Source organism: Parasteatoda tepidariorum, chromosome X1 (assembly GCF_043381705.1).
Source record: "Parasteatoda tepidariorum isolate YZ-2023 chromosome X1, CAS_Ptep_4.0, whole genome shotgun sequence".
Classification (NCBI taxonomy): domain Eukaryota; kingdom Metazoa; phylum Arthropoda; class Arachnida; order Araneae; family Theridiidae; genus Parasteatoda; species Parasteatoda tepidariorum.
In genome coordinates, this window is record NC_092214.1 from 27,955,009 (window position 1) to 27,971,359 (window position 16,351).

Here is a 16,351-nt window from a genome sequence, read left to right on the forward strand (position 1 = left end):
TCTTAATAAATCAAACTATGATATCGATAATGTTGAAAGGATAAGTTGCACATTATTCAAAAAAATGTTACCAAACTAAGAAAGAATTCTAATGATTATTTGTTTGTTTTTTTCTAATAGCTTTGAATAAATATCATTTATAAAGCACGCTTAAAAATATTCTTTTATAAGAAACGTTATATATGTATATAAAGTTAAGTATAATAAAATAAAATTTAATATTTTTTTTATTTTATTCTAATAATTTTTCTTTTCATTAATCTTAATTATTTTCTATGTTTTATCTATATTTTTAACTTATTTTATGAGTTCTATATACTTGCAGTTTATGCACAGTAAATAAAACTTATAATTTATTTAAATTTTCTTCGTTTATATATATATATATATATGTATGTATGTATGTATATATATATATATCTGTTTGTTGAACTCTTACATCAGGGATAATAAAATAATATAAAAGAGAAAATTTTCTAGAATTCTATGAAATAATATAAAAAGTGCAACATTAATAAATAAAAACCAATATAATGTAAAGATTATCCCCTTGCAAAGAATTATAGTATTTTCAATAGTGTAATTTTTCTTGTGTAATTTGCTAATATTGTATTCGTAACATTGTAGTTTTAAATATTATTTAATGTGTCAGGAAATATTCCTGAAATTATGTAAGATGTTATGAGTTCAATTAAAGTTTTGGTAAAAAAGTAAAAAATAAAATACATTCAATGTTTTTAGATTTCAATAAGAAAATAATTTTAATTCTTGTAAATATAATATCAATAATTGATTGGTATTATTCATGTATTATGTTAATACTATTGTTATTGGTGTGATAAAAAATAAAGCCTAATTTCTAGTAACCTTGCCTTTGTATTTATAAAACCTACCTTATACAACAAACATTTAAAACTTTCATTTGTGTTTGACATATACAGCCATTAAAAGAAAAAAAAATCAGAAAATCAGATTTATAGATCAAATTTTCAAGTTCTCAGATCTAGCCTCAAAGGTTTCACTAGGAAAGTTTTTGAAGAGACTAAATATATACTTACATATAGCTTTCTATGTCAAGAAATAATATAGTAAGTTTATTTTGTCTATTTTGAAGTTACTGTCAGGTTGTTAATTATCAAAAACTAAATTTTCACTTTAAATACGTTGCCAAGTTCTAATCATTCCACGGGTGAAAAGCTATATTGGCTGTAATTGTTACTTAAAGACTCTTCTCTCTTAAATTAGAAACTCAAAAATTTGTGTTTCAAAAGACTCAAAAGATTAAATTTAAAAATTATAATAAAAATACTACATTTTTTATCAATAAATAACAAGGTTCCTTCCCAGCTCCGTATTTGCAAGCATTTTTTAAAGTGACAATTTATTCAACGAGATTGGGGATTATAACTATTATCGCTAATTATTATTGACTACATAAATTTGAACTTTTAGAATAAATTGCTTGCATTCGTACTGCATTCGTTATTACTTAATTTGCAGCATTTTTGCACTTATTTATCATATATTTCGGTTTCATTTATAATTTCAATAATTAAATTCTCCGCAACCAAACTGAACCTCATAAAACTTTTGCATTTTTTACATAATATTTTAGTTTAGAATACTAACTGTGTCAAATAATTCCGCTTAATCTGCAAATGACAATGCGAGTACCTTTTTTGTAAGTAACAGACTTTAAATGTTAATATGAAAATGACCAATTTGATGAGGTTGCTCAAGTTCGATTCAAAGCGGTAGCTGGTTGATACGAATTCTGCTCCCGTTTCGCACCGACCTCAGTGTTGACGTAAAGTATTTTCAGTAATAGACGGATCGTGGGTTACAATCCTCTTGCCGTCGTGCTAACCGTGAGGGTTTTCGTGAATTTTCTTGCGTTTTACACTCACAGAAAAAAAATCCATCAAAAATTCTTTCACGAAGACTAGTTTGTCTCAATTTGATCTAGAAATGCCATTGTTTTCTGGGTTTGATTCAAGATTACATGGCTACGGAGTTGAAAATTGATTGTCTCAAACACAGAAATTGATAAGCTGTTCAACACCAGTTCTAAAATAAAATAAAATAAGTATGGCGCGTCGCAAAGTGCTTGAGAATTTTGCAAGGAGTTAGCTTTTATAAAATTGCAAATTTAAAAAAAAAACAAGTAAAAAAAATTAAAACTTTCCTTTTCAATTAGATTAAAAACTAAATGACCCCATGAAAACGTATAACCTCTTTCTGCACGGTTATATCTGCAAAATGTGCTGCGATCCTCGATCAGTAAGTTTTGGTGAGGCAATGACCTACAAGAAGAAAAAAATAAGTTGATAAAAGCTATGGAGACATAATGGTTTTCAGTTGTAATAATTGACAGAACACCACTTGTAATCATCCAATGTGGCATTGTTTGACTACCATCTTTTACCTACATGTGATGGACTAATTTTACAGAAGAGAGAAAAATATTTAAACCCCTTTAGACCATTTTCAATTTTCTTACATGTTGCCGTATCTCTATATATCAGCATATAAAAGCATTTTAAGCAAACGGTAAAAAAATAATCTCTCCCCAGATTATTATATGCAAAAATGTTTTTAATAATTATTTCATTTAATAATTTTAAAACAAATTTAAGTATAATAGCTATTGCAGGGCGTAATTTAATATTCAAAAATCAAAGTATGAAGGAAAAAAATGGTAAGGTCTTCTATAACAATATATGATTTTTAAGAAAGGATATAATAAATGGAAAGATTATAATTAATAGTGGTATTATTTAAATAATATTTCATGGGAGCTATTTGAATATTTTATTTCAAATTACAGACTTTTTATCTCTAAAATTAAAGGGTTAACGGAACTAAAAAGAAAACATTACACTGGAGAAAAAAATTCAGTTATTCTTCTAATAAAAGTTTATTAAAATTATTTTTTTTAAAGAAAATTTTGCGGTAAGGTGTAAGTTTCCAAGACATATTCTTTTATACATATACTCTTTCGTACAGCTCAAGAAATCAACGCAATGTTACAGACCCGTAATAATGCGATAAGAATTTGACACAGATCTCTTAGTGAGTACAAGCACGTTTCCCTAACATAACAAGGGAAGTGTTTTAACCGAAATACTCGCAGAAATATTTCAGAGATGATACAGTCAAAATGTTTCCAATCAGAAGCTCAAAAACATGTTTCAGTAGTTACTGTACTTGTAATAGCTACAACTTCTACAAATTACGTCCCTCTGTTTGAAAATATACAGAACTATTAAAAAATTTTACTTTAAGCATTTATAACAGTTAATTTTAGAGCCTTTTCATATTATCAACATATATATATATATATATATATATGNTATATATATGTAAATAAAGAGAGAGAGAGATTTATTTTCTTCGTTTCACTAAGTACACAGCAGTATGTTAATCGGAGGAAATAAATAAAGCATCAACAGAAAAATAGTGCTTAATTCATTCATTTCTTAAACATATTTCACCCCTTTCGTCCGTTTCTAATGCGTTTTTCTTGAAGCAGAATTTTGTGAATAAGGATGATTCTTCAAATTAAATTAATAATTAATGAATGATGATTTTATTAATGATTTAATTAATTAATGAAATAAATTTTTATGAATGTTTTTTTTGTGAAATTCATGATCTGAAACGAATATAATCGCATAGTAAAACTGACATATCGAGGAGTAAAATATTAAAATGCTTTTGTCATATTATCGACGGAAGAAATGAATAGATAAAAGATGAAAGTTTAGTAAGAAAATGGGCTATTTCCTAGGCCAAAAAAAATTTCTCAGTATATTCAATGAGTTCAAGATAAATTGAGAACAGATATGCATTAGTAATAAGAGAATGATACATTAGCTTAGTTTCCAGATAACTAATAGAATTCCTATAACAGAAAATTTATTTATGAAGCAAGATCCAGTCAGCCGCAGTATGAGTTTTGAAACTCTATGGCAACGATGCAATTCTTTTTAAAAACTATGAAATATATATGTATTAATGAAATAAATGCTCCTTGCAATTTTCAAAATAGTTTTAAAAGTATGTTAACAAGTGATACAAATATGAATATTTCGAGGTGAAGCCACTTTGAAAATTAAAAAAAAATCGCAGAAAAAAACTAAATATCAATTTTGAAATTGACGAATTTATGAAATAAATACGTAATAAAAATGTTTAATATTTAAAATCTTGTTTCAGCATTTTGTAGGGGAGAGTGGGGTCATTTGTAACAGGGTACGATTGTAACAGAGCAAAAATTTCTCCTGTCGGGTTCTAGATTTGGTTCCTAGGTGGCGCATAAGGAGTATTTAATAAATCCACATGTACACCCATGCTGGCAACCATTTTTATGTACTTTTGAAAGAGTTACATCGCAAAAGGTATTCTCACGCTACGTAAGTACTTTTTTTGGTATTAGAATATTATATTGTAACAAAGTAATTTTATTTAAACAAATAAAAATTATTAACCGAATATGTAAGTGAACACCTTAATTGACATTTCAAAAAAAAGATTAATTTTGTTAATTAACTGGCATTGTTTTTAACAAATGAAGCTGAAATGGCGTCTTGGGGATGATTGTAACAATAAGTAAAGGGACGATTGTAACAGCTGAAAATAAATAATCTTATGTTTACAAATCATTACTTAACTCTTTAAGGACGACCAATATTTTGCGATATCATTTATATTATGTTGCAGGTGCATTATTTTATTCGTCACTTTTCACAGCATAAATTAAAATTTTTAGCCCCTTAAAGTTCAAAGCTTAATCCTTTTGGTCTCTGCTTATTATCATTTTTACTCCTAAAATATCACTACTATTTTTATCAATAATAAAATACATCACAACTATGATAATATGTATAATTAACTATGTTTTAGTTGAATTTATGAACTGTTGCAATTGACCCCGTAAGTGGGGACAATTGTGACAAGTGCACGACTGTCAAAAATTGTTAATAACTAATATAATAACATTTAAAATAAGGTATTTTTTTCCAGTAGAGGATAGACTACTTTACTCGTCTGTCAAGTAATACTTATAATATATTGGATTTTTTGTTAGTTAAAAACAGTTAAGTAAAAAATGTTACAAATGACCCCACTCTCCTCTACCACAGATTAAAAAAAATTGAAAAGAATTTAGTCATAGCTTTAGCAGATGTATCAGTTGATTAAAAAAGTTCACGCTCCATTTGAAACCTTATGAAGTTCTTCAAAAGGTTTTCATAAATTATGTGTATTCATTTTTACACCTATCTCTCAATGTTAGAGTTTTTTTTTCCTCAGAAATTTCACGGTTGGAATGTAGCGACGGTTTGGTAGCAATTGTGTGGGGAACAGAACAAATAAAAATCTGAATGGACCAGTTAAGGTAAATAGGAAGAGTTTTTCCTTTTACTGTATACAATATTGCAGTATTTGCTCACTAGAAAACGTAAAAAAAAGAGTTTTTTTTTTTTTTTTTTTTTTTTTTTTTTTTTTTTTTTTTTTNTTTTTTTTGGCCAATTGTCGAGGTTTTACTTAAACTCCAACATTAAGCATATCAGTTGCTTCAGGGCTTTTACATAAAATATTTTTTGTTGGTCACTTACTTCTGGCATAAAAACGTAATGCACAAAAGCACTTTATTTATTCATTTTTTAATACAATTCTGTTTCAGCAAAAAAGTTTGCAAATAACTATCGCCACGAAATTTGAAAACAAAATTGAAGTTTTATTTTTTAAATTTACATTCCTTTTCCATAAATTAGATTGTTATAGTGCTTTTAGATCACTATTTTTATGTACTCGCAATTATTTATTTTGAATTTTGTTAGCATCATTTAACATTTTTGGAGTACACTTTTTATGGAAGAAAATTGAAGACGTTGCTGCATTCACTTTTCACAATAATGTTCTATAATTATATTTTCTGTATTATAGCAAAAGTAATGTAAAAGTTTGCTTTTGTTTATTATATATACACAACTATATTATTTCTTTCATGTGATTCAGGATGATAGAGTTAAATTCTTTGTTTTTTTTCCAGATTTTTCTGAAATATAATACAGAATTAAATAATTGAGATTAAAATTAATTAATATTTTAATACGTTACTCATCAAATAAATCAAATGCGTGCTTCATAAAGTGTTCTATAATGACCATCATACTATATTTTAATTGAAAAATGAGGTTCATAAAACTTGGCAAAAAAACTTATCAAATTTAAATGATTTTTCAAATCTATCAAATCAAACAAACATTCACAACCTTCAAAGACTAGTCTATTCGAAGATCAAACTGTATATCAGTGTTCAAAGAGGGAAATGCATTCTATTTCCACAAGACAAATAAACTTTTCCCGATGATTTTAATTCCTTCTTTGCTTTGATTAATCTCGATGATGATTCTTCAGAGTGTGATACAATTTTTATTTTTTCACTTTTAATAACTTAACTTTAATAACTTTTTTAATAATTTTTTTTAAATAACTTTTAATTATAGTTTTGTACTCGAAAACGTTAAAAGTTTTTTTAAATTTAATTAGTTATATAAAGATTACGAAAATGTATACGAAGATTTTTTTTTCTACGAAAACATGATATAAATATACGATTAATGTAAAATAAATCTATTTAAAACAAATACGATTCAGTTGTTTTTGATCCTCCGTTTCTATATAATCCAAAAACTCTACAAGCAAGAAACTCTATAAGCAAGCATTCAAAAACTCTATAAGCTTAGAGTTTTTGAATGCTTGTATTTCTAAGAAAAAAATTTGAGTAAGAAAATATATATGAAATTGTAGATGTATCACAAAGAGAAAAACTACTCTAATCTCCTCATATCCAAACATTTAAAATGATATAAAAGAGGAATCGATGAAATTTTTCGCATTATTCACTAAGAGATACGACACAAGGAAATAAAAGAGAAATGGACGAGAAAGTGGAAAGAAATAGATGTTCCATCACGCTAGGAAATACTTTAAGCATTTTATATACCTTAGGTAAAAAAAAAAACAAACAAGCAAGAAATCTGATTATCAGGTATCACACAATCGTGAAAAAAATCTTTTGATCAATTTCAAAAGATTTCCCCTTGTAATATTTCATTTTTTGGAATCCTATGTAAAATATTCTCGAATGATATTGTTTAGAAACTAGATAAGGTAATATTTTATGTAGTTTTATCCATTCAATAAGATAAAATATAAAATTGTATTCGACAGTATAGTTTATAGGTATTTGCCAAATAAAAAAGCAATATTGAAATATGGACATGAAATAAAATTAATGCTATGAAATGAGTGGTATATCCCGTATTTCAATTTTGTAATGTTGAAATAAAATGTATAAAGATTATGATGAGGAGTATGATTTAAAATAATGTCGTAAATGAGATGTAAAAAATGACAAAGCATTGATATAATATTAAAATACGAGAAGGACATTAATTTACTATATAGCTCACATTTCAGTTTTACATTGCATATTTGAAATTTTGGTATGAAATAAAATTAATGTTTTAAAAGTAATTTTGTAAAATTGAAATGTGAGAATGAAGTGAAATGAAGGTAATAAATGGAGCATATATTTTAAATTTACATTTAAAATATATGCTCCATTTATTTTAAAGTGTTGTTGTTATCGTAGGTCATTAAAGCAACGGAGTGCAATTGTTCATATTTTCCAGTGGCGCCATCTATGACCAGGAATTCGACTTCTGCCACACCCGTTTATAGGGCAGTCCCATTCATACACCCATTTGACGTGAACCGGAAAACGATCAATCTCCAATTCAGTGCCCTCAAAGGTATTGATTTGTTATGGGAACATGGAGGACTTTGCGACCCAACAGATCTAACGTGCACCAGTCACCACTTACTTCACGAGGAGTCTTCGGCCGGTTAGATTCCAAAATAATGTTTTAACTAAATAAATTGTGCTTTAAGAGTTGATATACGGATTTGTTCCTTCTATTATAGTTAAACTAAAAAGATCTATAAATAGTTACGATACAATAATGCTAAGTTACAGTAAAGTTTCAACACGCTGTGCAATGATATAGATTCTATTTCAGAAGTGTAGGACTTCATAGATTGACATAACATGAGAAAAAAATGTTGTTCGCATTATGTTGAAAATAGTTACAATAAAGTGGCTATATTCAGAACAATCATATAGTGTCTAATATGGAATGGAACTTATCAATTGGATATTATAAAACCGGTTATGTAAGCTGCTCAAAATCATCAAAGAGATAGGACTTTCAAAGGTCGTTTGTAGCGAGCCGTGTCGTGCATTGCAGGTGAAGCTGAAAGCTCTGAATCCGGATGCCAGTCGTGCAGTTCAGTAAAGAGATCGCACTGTAAAAAATTTAGGATCAAATTATGGTAAAAGATACCGGAAAAAACCCTTAGTAAGACACGTTTCTTAGTTCTGGACGACTTTATATAATTATGAATGTCTCACGTAAGCTGCACTTTAATAAATTCCGGATCAAATTCCAGTAGAAAAAACCAGCACCTAGGGTCTTGGTATTTTTTACCGTAAAATCCACTTTTACAGGAATATGTTGCGGATCAAATGGATTTAAAGAAATTCTTTCAGTAATAATAACTGAAAAACTATTGAATTACTCTAATTTAAAAAAAATATTACTATAAAAATTACAGAGTAATATTTATCGGTAAAATAGATTTTACGGTAAAATGGATTTTACGGATAATGCACCTAAAGTACTTTATATCGTAATTTAATCCGAAATTTTTTGCAGTGCATGCAATGCTCCTTCCACCGCAAGCCGTGAAACCAGTTGGTTATTTACTTGATAATCCTAGTTCAAAATCAGTTAAATGTATTTAGTCTGTATAAATATGATTTAAAATGTGATTTTCATGAAAAAATTTAAAGCATTTTAAATTTTTTTAAATATTTTTTTGATAATATCAAGCATCTGGCAGTAACAGGAAACATGACATTTATAGACTGAATTTATCAAATCGAATAATTTAATTGACTTATGCATTTTTAAATTCCCGATGTTACTCTTAGAAAAATTTAATCACTTTTAAATAATACTATGTGAAATTTGAAACATACTGTCGTTTATGTTGTCTAATATTTTTCAGCCTGATGATATTAATTGTTAACAATATATTCAGGCAAAAAAGAAATCATATAATTATACAAAAATAAAACATAACATACAATGAGATGAAAAATAATCGTTTTTAAAATATGCAGGCGAAAATACGTCAAAAGTGTTTCGTAAACAGGAAAATTGCAGTTAAAAATAAATGAGAAATAAAATTTTAATTTAAAAGCTTAAGAGCACCCTAAGAGCAACTGCTTGTGACTTTTTAATAAAAATAATTCTGCAAACAACATTAACGGTTAGGTGGTAAAATTAAGCCATGCGCTTCTTCCATATAAGCTTATGGTAGCGTGAGCATAACAAGTGCTTTGTATTAATTCTAGGAGGAATTCTTGGCTGATGAAGGCTGCATGCTTTGCAATTAATAGGAAAGCGTAATCATAATGTTTTGCAATATAAAAATAGAGTTGGATGTATTGTTCAGTGGGATAAGATTAGAGAAAGGGAAAATTCATTTAGATGTAATTTCTGTATATAAATTTTATTTTGTAAAACTCGTAAACTTATTTTCTAAAATAACTTAGTTTCTTCCAGTTAAAGTTGAAACTAAAAAAAATAATGAAAACTTTGATTTCTTTATTAAGTTTCATGAGACAAAGTATATGTGTTATCACTTTAAATAAACATGCTCGCTTTTTTAATTAAAGTGTCAATAACTTCTGTATAAGAATACAAAATTTTTCGTGTATAGGATAACATTTATTATTATTTATTTTTTTAAATTTTTATGTTTACTTCATTTTACCCTAAATTGTTGGGTTAAATTGTATGCGAGGTTTTTATCTGCACATAAAATAAAATACGGCATGATAATATTTAAAATGTCAGACAATACGTACACATATTTGGGTAAAAGTACCGTACTGTATAGTAATGACATTTCAAGCGAAAAAATCATAATTCTGGTTAATAAAACCAGAATATAGGGTATTCGAACCATTCATTTGGTAATTTCATTTAACTGTTCACAGGAAATTCTGATTTTTAAAATTATAGTTCCTATTATTACACATTAATTAAAGAATACAGAACTGAAAAGTAATTTAACCTAATAAATAATTTTTAGGTCATGATCTAAGGTATCATAATTAAATTACCACATTTACAAAATTTTATCACATATTATAAAACCATATTTAATTGTTAATTTTACCAAAATCATTAGCGAAGCGTTTCGGTAAGAATTATTGAGCTACTTAGTGTTCCGATACAGCTGCTAGAAACACGGTAATTTTTACCATATTTTGGTAGTTTTTACTAAACCATTTACTTTTTTCTCAGTGTATATTATTGGCTCAACCATTTTAAAAGCTTGTCTTCCATTATTTAGGTATCTTATAAAAATATAAAGAACTGAAAAAATAATTTCAAAAGCGCTTTTAATGTATGAATTTGTTTCTTATCTGGGTCAGAAGTGTATTTTTTAATACACTTAGCAAACATATTTTCTTAGTTATGAAATATGTTAATATTATTATTACTTGGAATTATAATAACTGAAATAATAATAATTTGAATAATAGCAATTGGATTAAGAGTAATTGGAATTATATTAATTGGAATTATGTTAATTGAAATAATAATAATTAGATAATAATAATCGGATAAACAATAAAAAAATACAATTAAAATATTTAATATAATTCATACAATAATATTCTTCCAATTTATACTACTATTCCATTTCTTATCATATAAAACAAAATATTAGACATGGTAAACCAATAAAGGATTTATATAATTATATGCATGTTACAAGATGTGCAAAAAGTTATATGAGTTAATATTTGGGATGTGTTGAGATGAAGTTTAAATATAATGCTTTTAAAATGCACAAAAGTGTTAAAGTGTTACAAATAAAATTAAGTAAAGTGCTACTTCAAAGCCAAAGAATACGTGAGTGACAGAGAAAGCATGTTACTGTTGCTAAAAATTTCACTTAAATCGTTTTCCATTTACTAAACAACCCTTTCCTTTTTTTGTCTTTCAACGAGTTCTAAAGAGTGCGGAGTAGTCACGAAATTTTATCGTCATTCACAAAACTTTTTCCGAGACAAGTTCAAAAAACTGAGTAAACGAGAGGAAACTACACTAGCTTAATCGAACTTTATTTGGCGCCTTTACTTTGGCGACACCATCATGTCCGATACAGTGCACGCCAGCTCATCACGCTAACTCTTTACCCTCAAAAGACTTGACGATGCATGGAAATATCGCCAGAAAAAGCTTTTCCTAAAATTAGCGATCGTGCTCAGCTAAAAGTGTTATAGGTATCATTTTCTCTAGAGAGCTGAAAGATATTATGTTCTATGATGGATAAAGATAGTGGAGAGGCTAGTGGAGGTTTGACCCGGGTCAAACGATTCACAGTTGCAATTCATCCAGAAAGAAGAACGGAGGGTGACGGTGAGCATATTTATTTGAAATTTCTTTCAAAATTATTCATTTCTTCCAATGCAAAAATAAAAGAATAAACAATGTAAAAATATTAATAAATAAAATATTTCCTTTGTTCTTTGCATTAAAAATATTTTTAAAATTATCGTAAAAATTATTTATTATTTTGAATTATAGGATTGCATTTTATCATCTGTTAATATTTTATCATTAATTCATATTTTATCATCCATTTATTAGTCCATATTTTATCAGATTAATTTTGCGTTTGATTGAAAACATTTTGCTTTGAATGTTTTCCTTCTAGATTAATAAGGATATTCTTTTAAATGACAGTTTCTTATGCAAAAATAGTAGCTTAGAAATGATTTAGGAATATTGATAAACTNTTTATTTCAATGGATAATATATGTAGTGAAAATATATATAGTGTAAAAATATTTTCCCTGGAACTAGAAATAGGAAAAATGCTCTCCATTTTCTAAATAATCTGGTTCTTTCAATCTCACGATTCTTATTATTTTCATTTTCAAGCAGTAAATAGGTATAATTTGTGTAAACAATTTGTCATTAAGAGATGGTCACAGTATGTGATATTTTAATTAAATGTAAACAAATTGATGAGTTGTTATATTTTACACGCAAAAACTACTTTACACAATCTTAATTTTTTTTCTTCTTCTCGCTCCCTATTTCAGCAAGCATACTTGAAAATCCTTTAAAATTTCTTTTATATTATTATTTTAAAAACATTCAGTTTCTTATACTAATTAATTATGAAAAAATATCTCAAGAAATTTTATTTAAACTCGACAACTAAATTTACTATTACAAACTTTTCGAAGCTCACGAATTAGAAAAATACACTATTTTTTGAATCATCAGGTTCCTAAGTTGTAATTTTACTTATATTTTCAGCTTATAATTAGAAATAATCTGATAAATTGCTTTTTAATGCAAATTTAGATTCATTTAGGCGCATTCCTAAATAAATCGAAGGTTTTATATAGACGTATCAATAATTGAAGAAAATCACAACTAAGAAACAAATTTGTTTTATGTTTAATATAATTTTTCTGAATAATCAGTAACTTTTAAACATTACTTATAATATATCTGATAATAAACTAAAATTCACATTAATATTTAGCATTATAAATTTACATCTTCAGATTAAAAACAAACTATGCTGGTTCATAGGTAATATTGATTTATGCCTTTGTTTTACCTTGTAAAAATAAACCTTGAAAATTTGTGGAGTTTTTGTTTGTAACTAATTTAAAAGTAATTTCTTCTCACTTTAAAATGTAGGCAATAGTTATTAGCGAGCATACTTGTTTTTCTGTTTGTAAAAGTATCTATTTATCTTTATTGACTAAATAAGTAAAGGACTTTATTGCATGATCTGTTTATATTTCCGATTTAGAACTTAAAATGCATTTTTTTCTGAAAAAGACTTTTTTTTCAATTCCTTTTCAAACTTTTCTTTTCCGTTTGGGTCGTTTGCACTTGAAACACTTTGTATTTGCTGTGAATGATTTTAATTAGAGTTATAAAACTTTTTGTTTTCAGTTTCTATTTTAGATCAAAAATTAAATCAAGGGCAAAAACGTGACTTCAATCATTCAAAACAACTGTCTTGAATTCTACAGTTCAAAGCAATCAGACAGAAACTTTCCTATTTCAAGCTGTACTAACATCAGTGTTGAATAGTTAATCTACATAAAATTTTCCTATTAACCTATATAAAATAATTTTTCTATATAAAAAAAATCTATATAAAATGTGTGGCCGAGACAACCTGTTTGTCAGGGCCTGGACTCACGTTTGTGAGAACGGGAGTTCGAATCCAGCCAGCTGAAGTGTATGGTACATGCTAAATATGTCGGGTCACAAAGTCCTCCAAGTTCCCATAACAAATTAATACTTCTGGGGGTACTGAATTGGAGATTGATCGTTCTCTGGTTTAGGCCGAAATTACGATTTTTGGATGAATGAATATATGTATGAATGGGACCGCTCTATAAACGGGCGTGACGTATGGTTGGTTTTTTTCTTCTCATCAAGAAAAAAAAACATTTGTTACTTTTTCCACTTACTTTCAAAGTAAATTTTCTAAGAAGCAAATTATTAAATTCCAAATTAAATGAGAAATTTTTTTACAATTAAAAAGAGAAAAATCCAAATGTAAGCATGCCTAATTTTAAAGGATTAAGTATTTTTTTTAAAATGTATTGAATATTTTCTGAGAAACCAAGTCAACGTAAGCTATGGCGAAGTACGTCAATCCAACGTAGACAGAGAGAACATTCAACTCAACTCTCCATAACGGGGTTTATGATATTAAAGTCATATGTCGGTTAAAGAATTAAATTTCGAGATTTTTCCTTTCTTACAAAATAAAAAATACCATTAATTATGTATCAGGAGGTAAAAATATGTTCTTTTTCTCAGTTAGATTGTGAGAGAAGATTATATTTTACATTTTCTTCCCTGCATTAAACTTTTAGTGATGTTGCAACTTTGAAGGTATTTTCTTCATCTCCTTCGAAACTTTTTTCTCCATTTTACTATTAAAATATATCTCAAAACTTAGTTTTGATATTACAGGCAAACTAAAATAATATAATTTAGTTATTTTATTAAAATTTGTTGTCTAAAAATTTGAAAAATAACTTAGTTTCCGTTTATATGAGTTTTAAAAAATAATGAAAAATAAAAAGAATTACTATTTTGTTTTTAGAAATTTTGAGTTATTTCAGTACTAATAGTAAAAAACACAAAATATAATAAAATAACGAATAATTTCATTCAAATTATCAATAAATTTTTATCAATGAAGCTTAATATTTTTCGTTATACATTAAAGTTTAAAATCCTCAACTTTTAATAATTTTTTTAAAAAAGAAAATTGCTCTTAGACTTGTGAGCATTTTTTTCTTCTTATAATATGGTGCGAGAGTACAAGAAAAAATTCAAAAACTGTAATGACAATTTAAAAAAAAATGTTTCAAAAATATGTTTCTGGCCCCCTAAAGTGAAGAATTTTTCAATCAATTTTACAAAACGCATATAAACAATTCTCCAAACAAGGAAATCATGCATATCTTTGTAGAAATAATTCTTAAAGTATATTTAAAACGCGCATAAAATTTAATAAATGAAGTTTGTAGTCAGATATAAACTTTCTACTCCAGATACAGTTTTCAAACAGCTTTGAGGTTCTTTTTGTTGTTACTATGCGGAGGTATTGGAAGTGTAATAATTATACCTTTACCTCTCCAAATTAATCCAACTGTGAAATATTCCAGGTTTGGCATTTTACGGAACATTTAACAACATTTACTTTCAACTGAAACTTCGGCTTCGGTGAACTTATCTTCTCATACTTAATCATAACTTTGAATATTTAATTTTATTACCTTAGGCTGAGATATTCTTTTTTGTTACTCTTTATAAGACACGAATTCCTATTTATTTTGAAAAATATTTAAAAAAAAATAAAATTGAAGTATTTGCTCAAAACTCAAAAATTATCTATACATATTTTTTGAAAACAAATGAAAAAAGACGAAAATACAGAAAGTGCAGGTAAAACTGTTTTTGGATTTCATTAATAAAATTTCAATACATTTATTTTACCAACAATTTAGTGTTCGTTTAAGATAAATTTAATATGCAATTTATTAGGAATGGTTGTAGAGCATCATATCAGAAAAAAATCATAAAATCATACAATCAATAATATCTTATTTAGAAGAAATTCTTTCCTATATATTTACACATCTATTAACATATTTTTTGCCTATATATTTGTAGATAGTATATCTAACTATTTAGACTGACAAATTTTCGAATTATAGAAACCTTGTTTGTATTAAAATATTTTCACGTATAAAAGTATAAAAAAAAGACGAAAAAAACAACTTACAGTTGACAGAACTATCAATTCTATAAGCAACATGCTTCTGAAACCGTTCAGTAATTTTCAATTTGCAAACTTCTCATTTTAAAAAAATTATTACGAAAGCAATGATGTGTATGCTTCAAGCAATATTAATGAAATAATTTATAAGCGATAGAATATTTTATTTCAATGGATAATAAATTACTAAAAAATTGACAATATTTAGTACTTTATAAGTCGTTTTACTGACTATTTGCTATTAATTTCAATCTAAATAAAACTAAATAGGTAGAATTATAGAATTATTATTAACATTACTCGACAGAGAGTTTTAGAAAATTCTATTTTGTTTTAAAATTTTAATTATCATAATCAAAGATAAATAGGTCAAGTGTTGTCATAAAAACCACTTTGCAAGGAGAAATCAAATTCTGGTTAAAATACCGTACTTGTATGGCAATGACACTTCTGGTAAAAAAAAAACAACTTAATTCTGGTAATAAAACCAAAATAATCGTTATTTAAACCATTCATTTGAATTTTTTTCGTTCGCTGGATATTGACTTACCGGAAATTCTTTGTTTTCGAAGTTTCAGTTTTTATTACCACATATATACTAAAAGCACTAGACTGAAAAGTAAATTTCATCAAATAAGTGGCTTTTATCCTATGCTTTAAGATATCATGAAAAAATTACATAATTTAATAAATTTTATCACCTATCTTAAAACCTTATTTTATTGTTAAATTTACCAAAATCATTTCCAAAGTGAATCAGTAAAAATAATGGAGCCTTTTGTGTTTCCGCAGAGCTATGATTTGTATGCTATTCTCTAAAGTATCATGATAAATTTACCTAATTTCACCATTTCAAATTTTT

The 16,351-nt window shown here is 26.7% G+C and overlaps 1 protein-coding gene across 8 annotated transcripts in view; it reads left to right on the top strand.

Annotated features, from left to right (window-relative positions):
* Positions 1 to 11,345: 11,345 nt before the first annotated feature.
* The window catches only part of LOC107446668 (A-type potassium channel modulatory protein KCNIP1-like), a 196,523-nt gene continuing 191,517 nt past the window's right edge, over positions 11,346 to 16,351 (top strand). For all 8 annotated transcript variants that reach the window (XM_071187428.1, XM_071187430.1, XM_071187429.1 and 5 more), the window contains exon 1: positions 11,346 to 11,573. In XM_071187428.1, the coding sequence (XP_071043529.1) occupies positions 11,477 to 11,573 (97 nt within the window). In that variant the 5' untranslated portion in view covers positions 11,346 to 11,476. The remainder of the gene's footprint in view (positions 11,574 to 16,351) is intronic.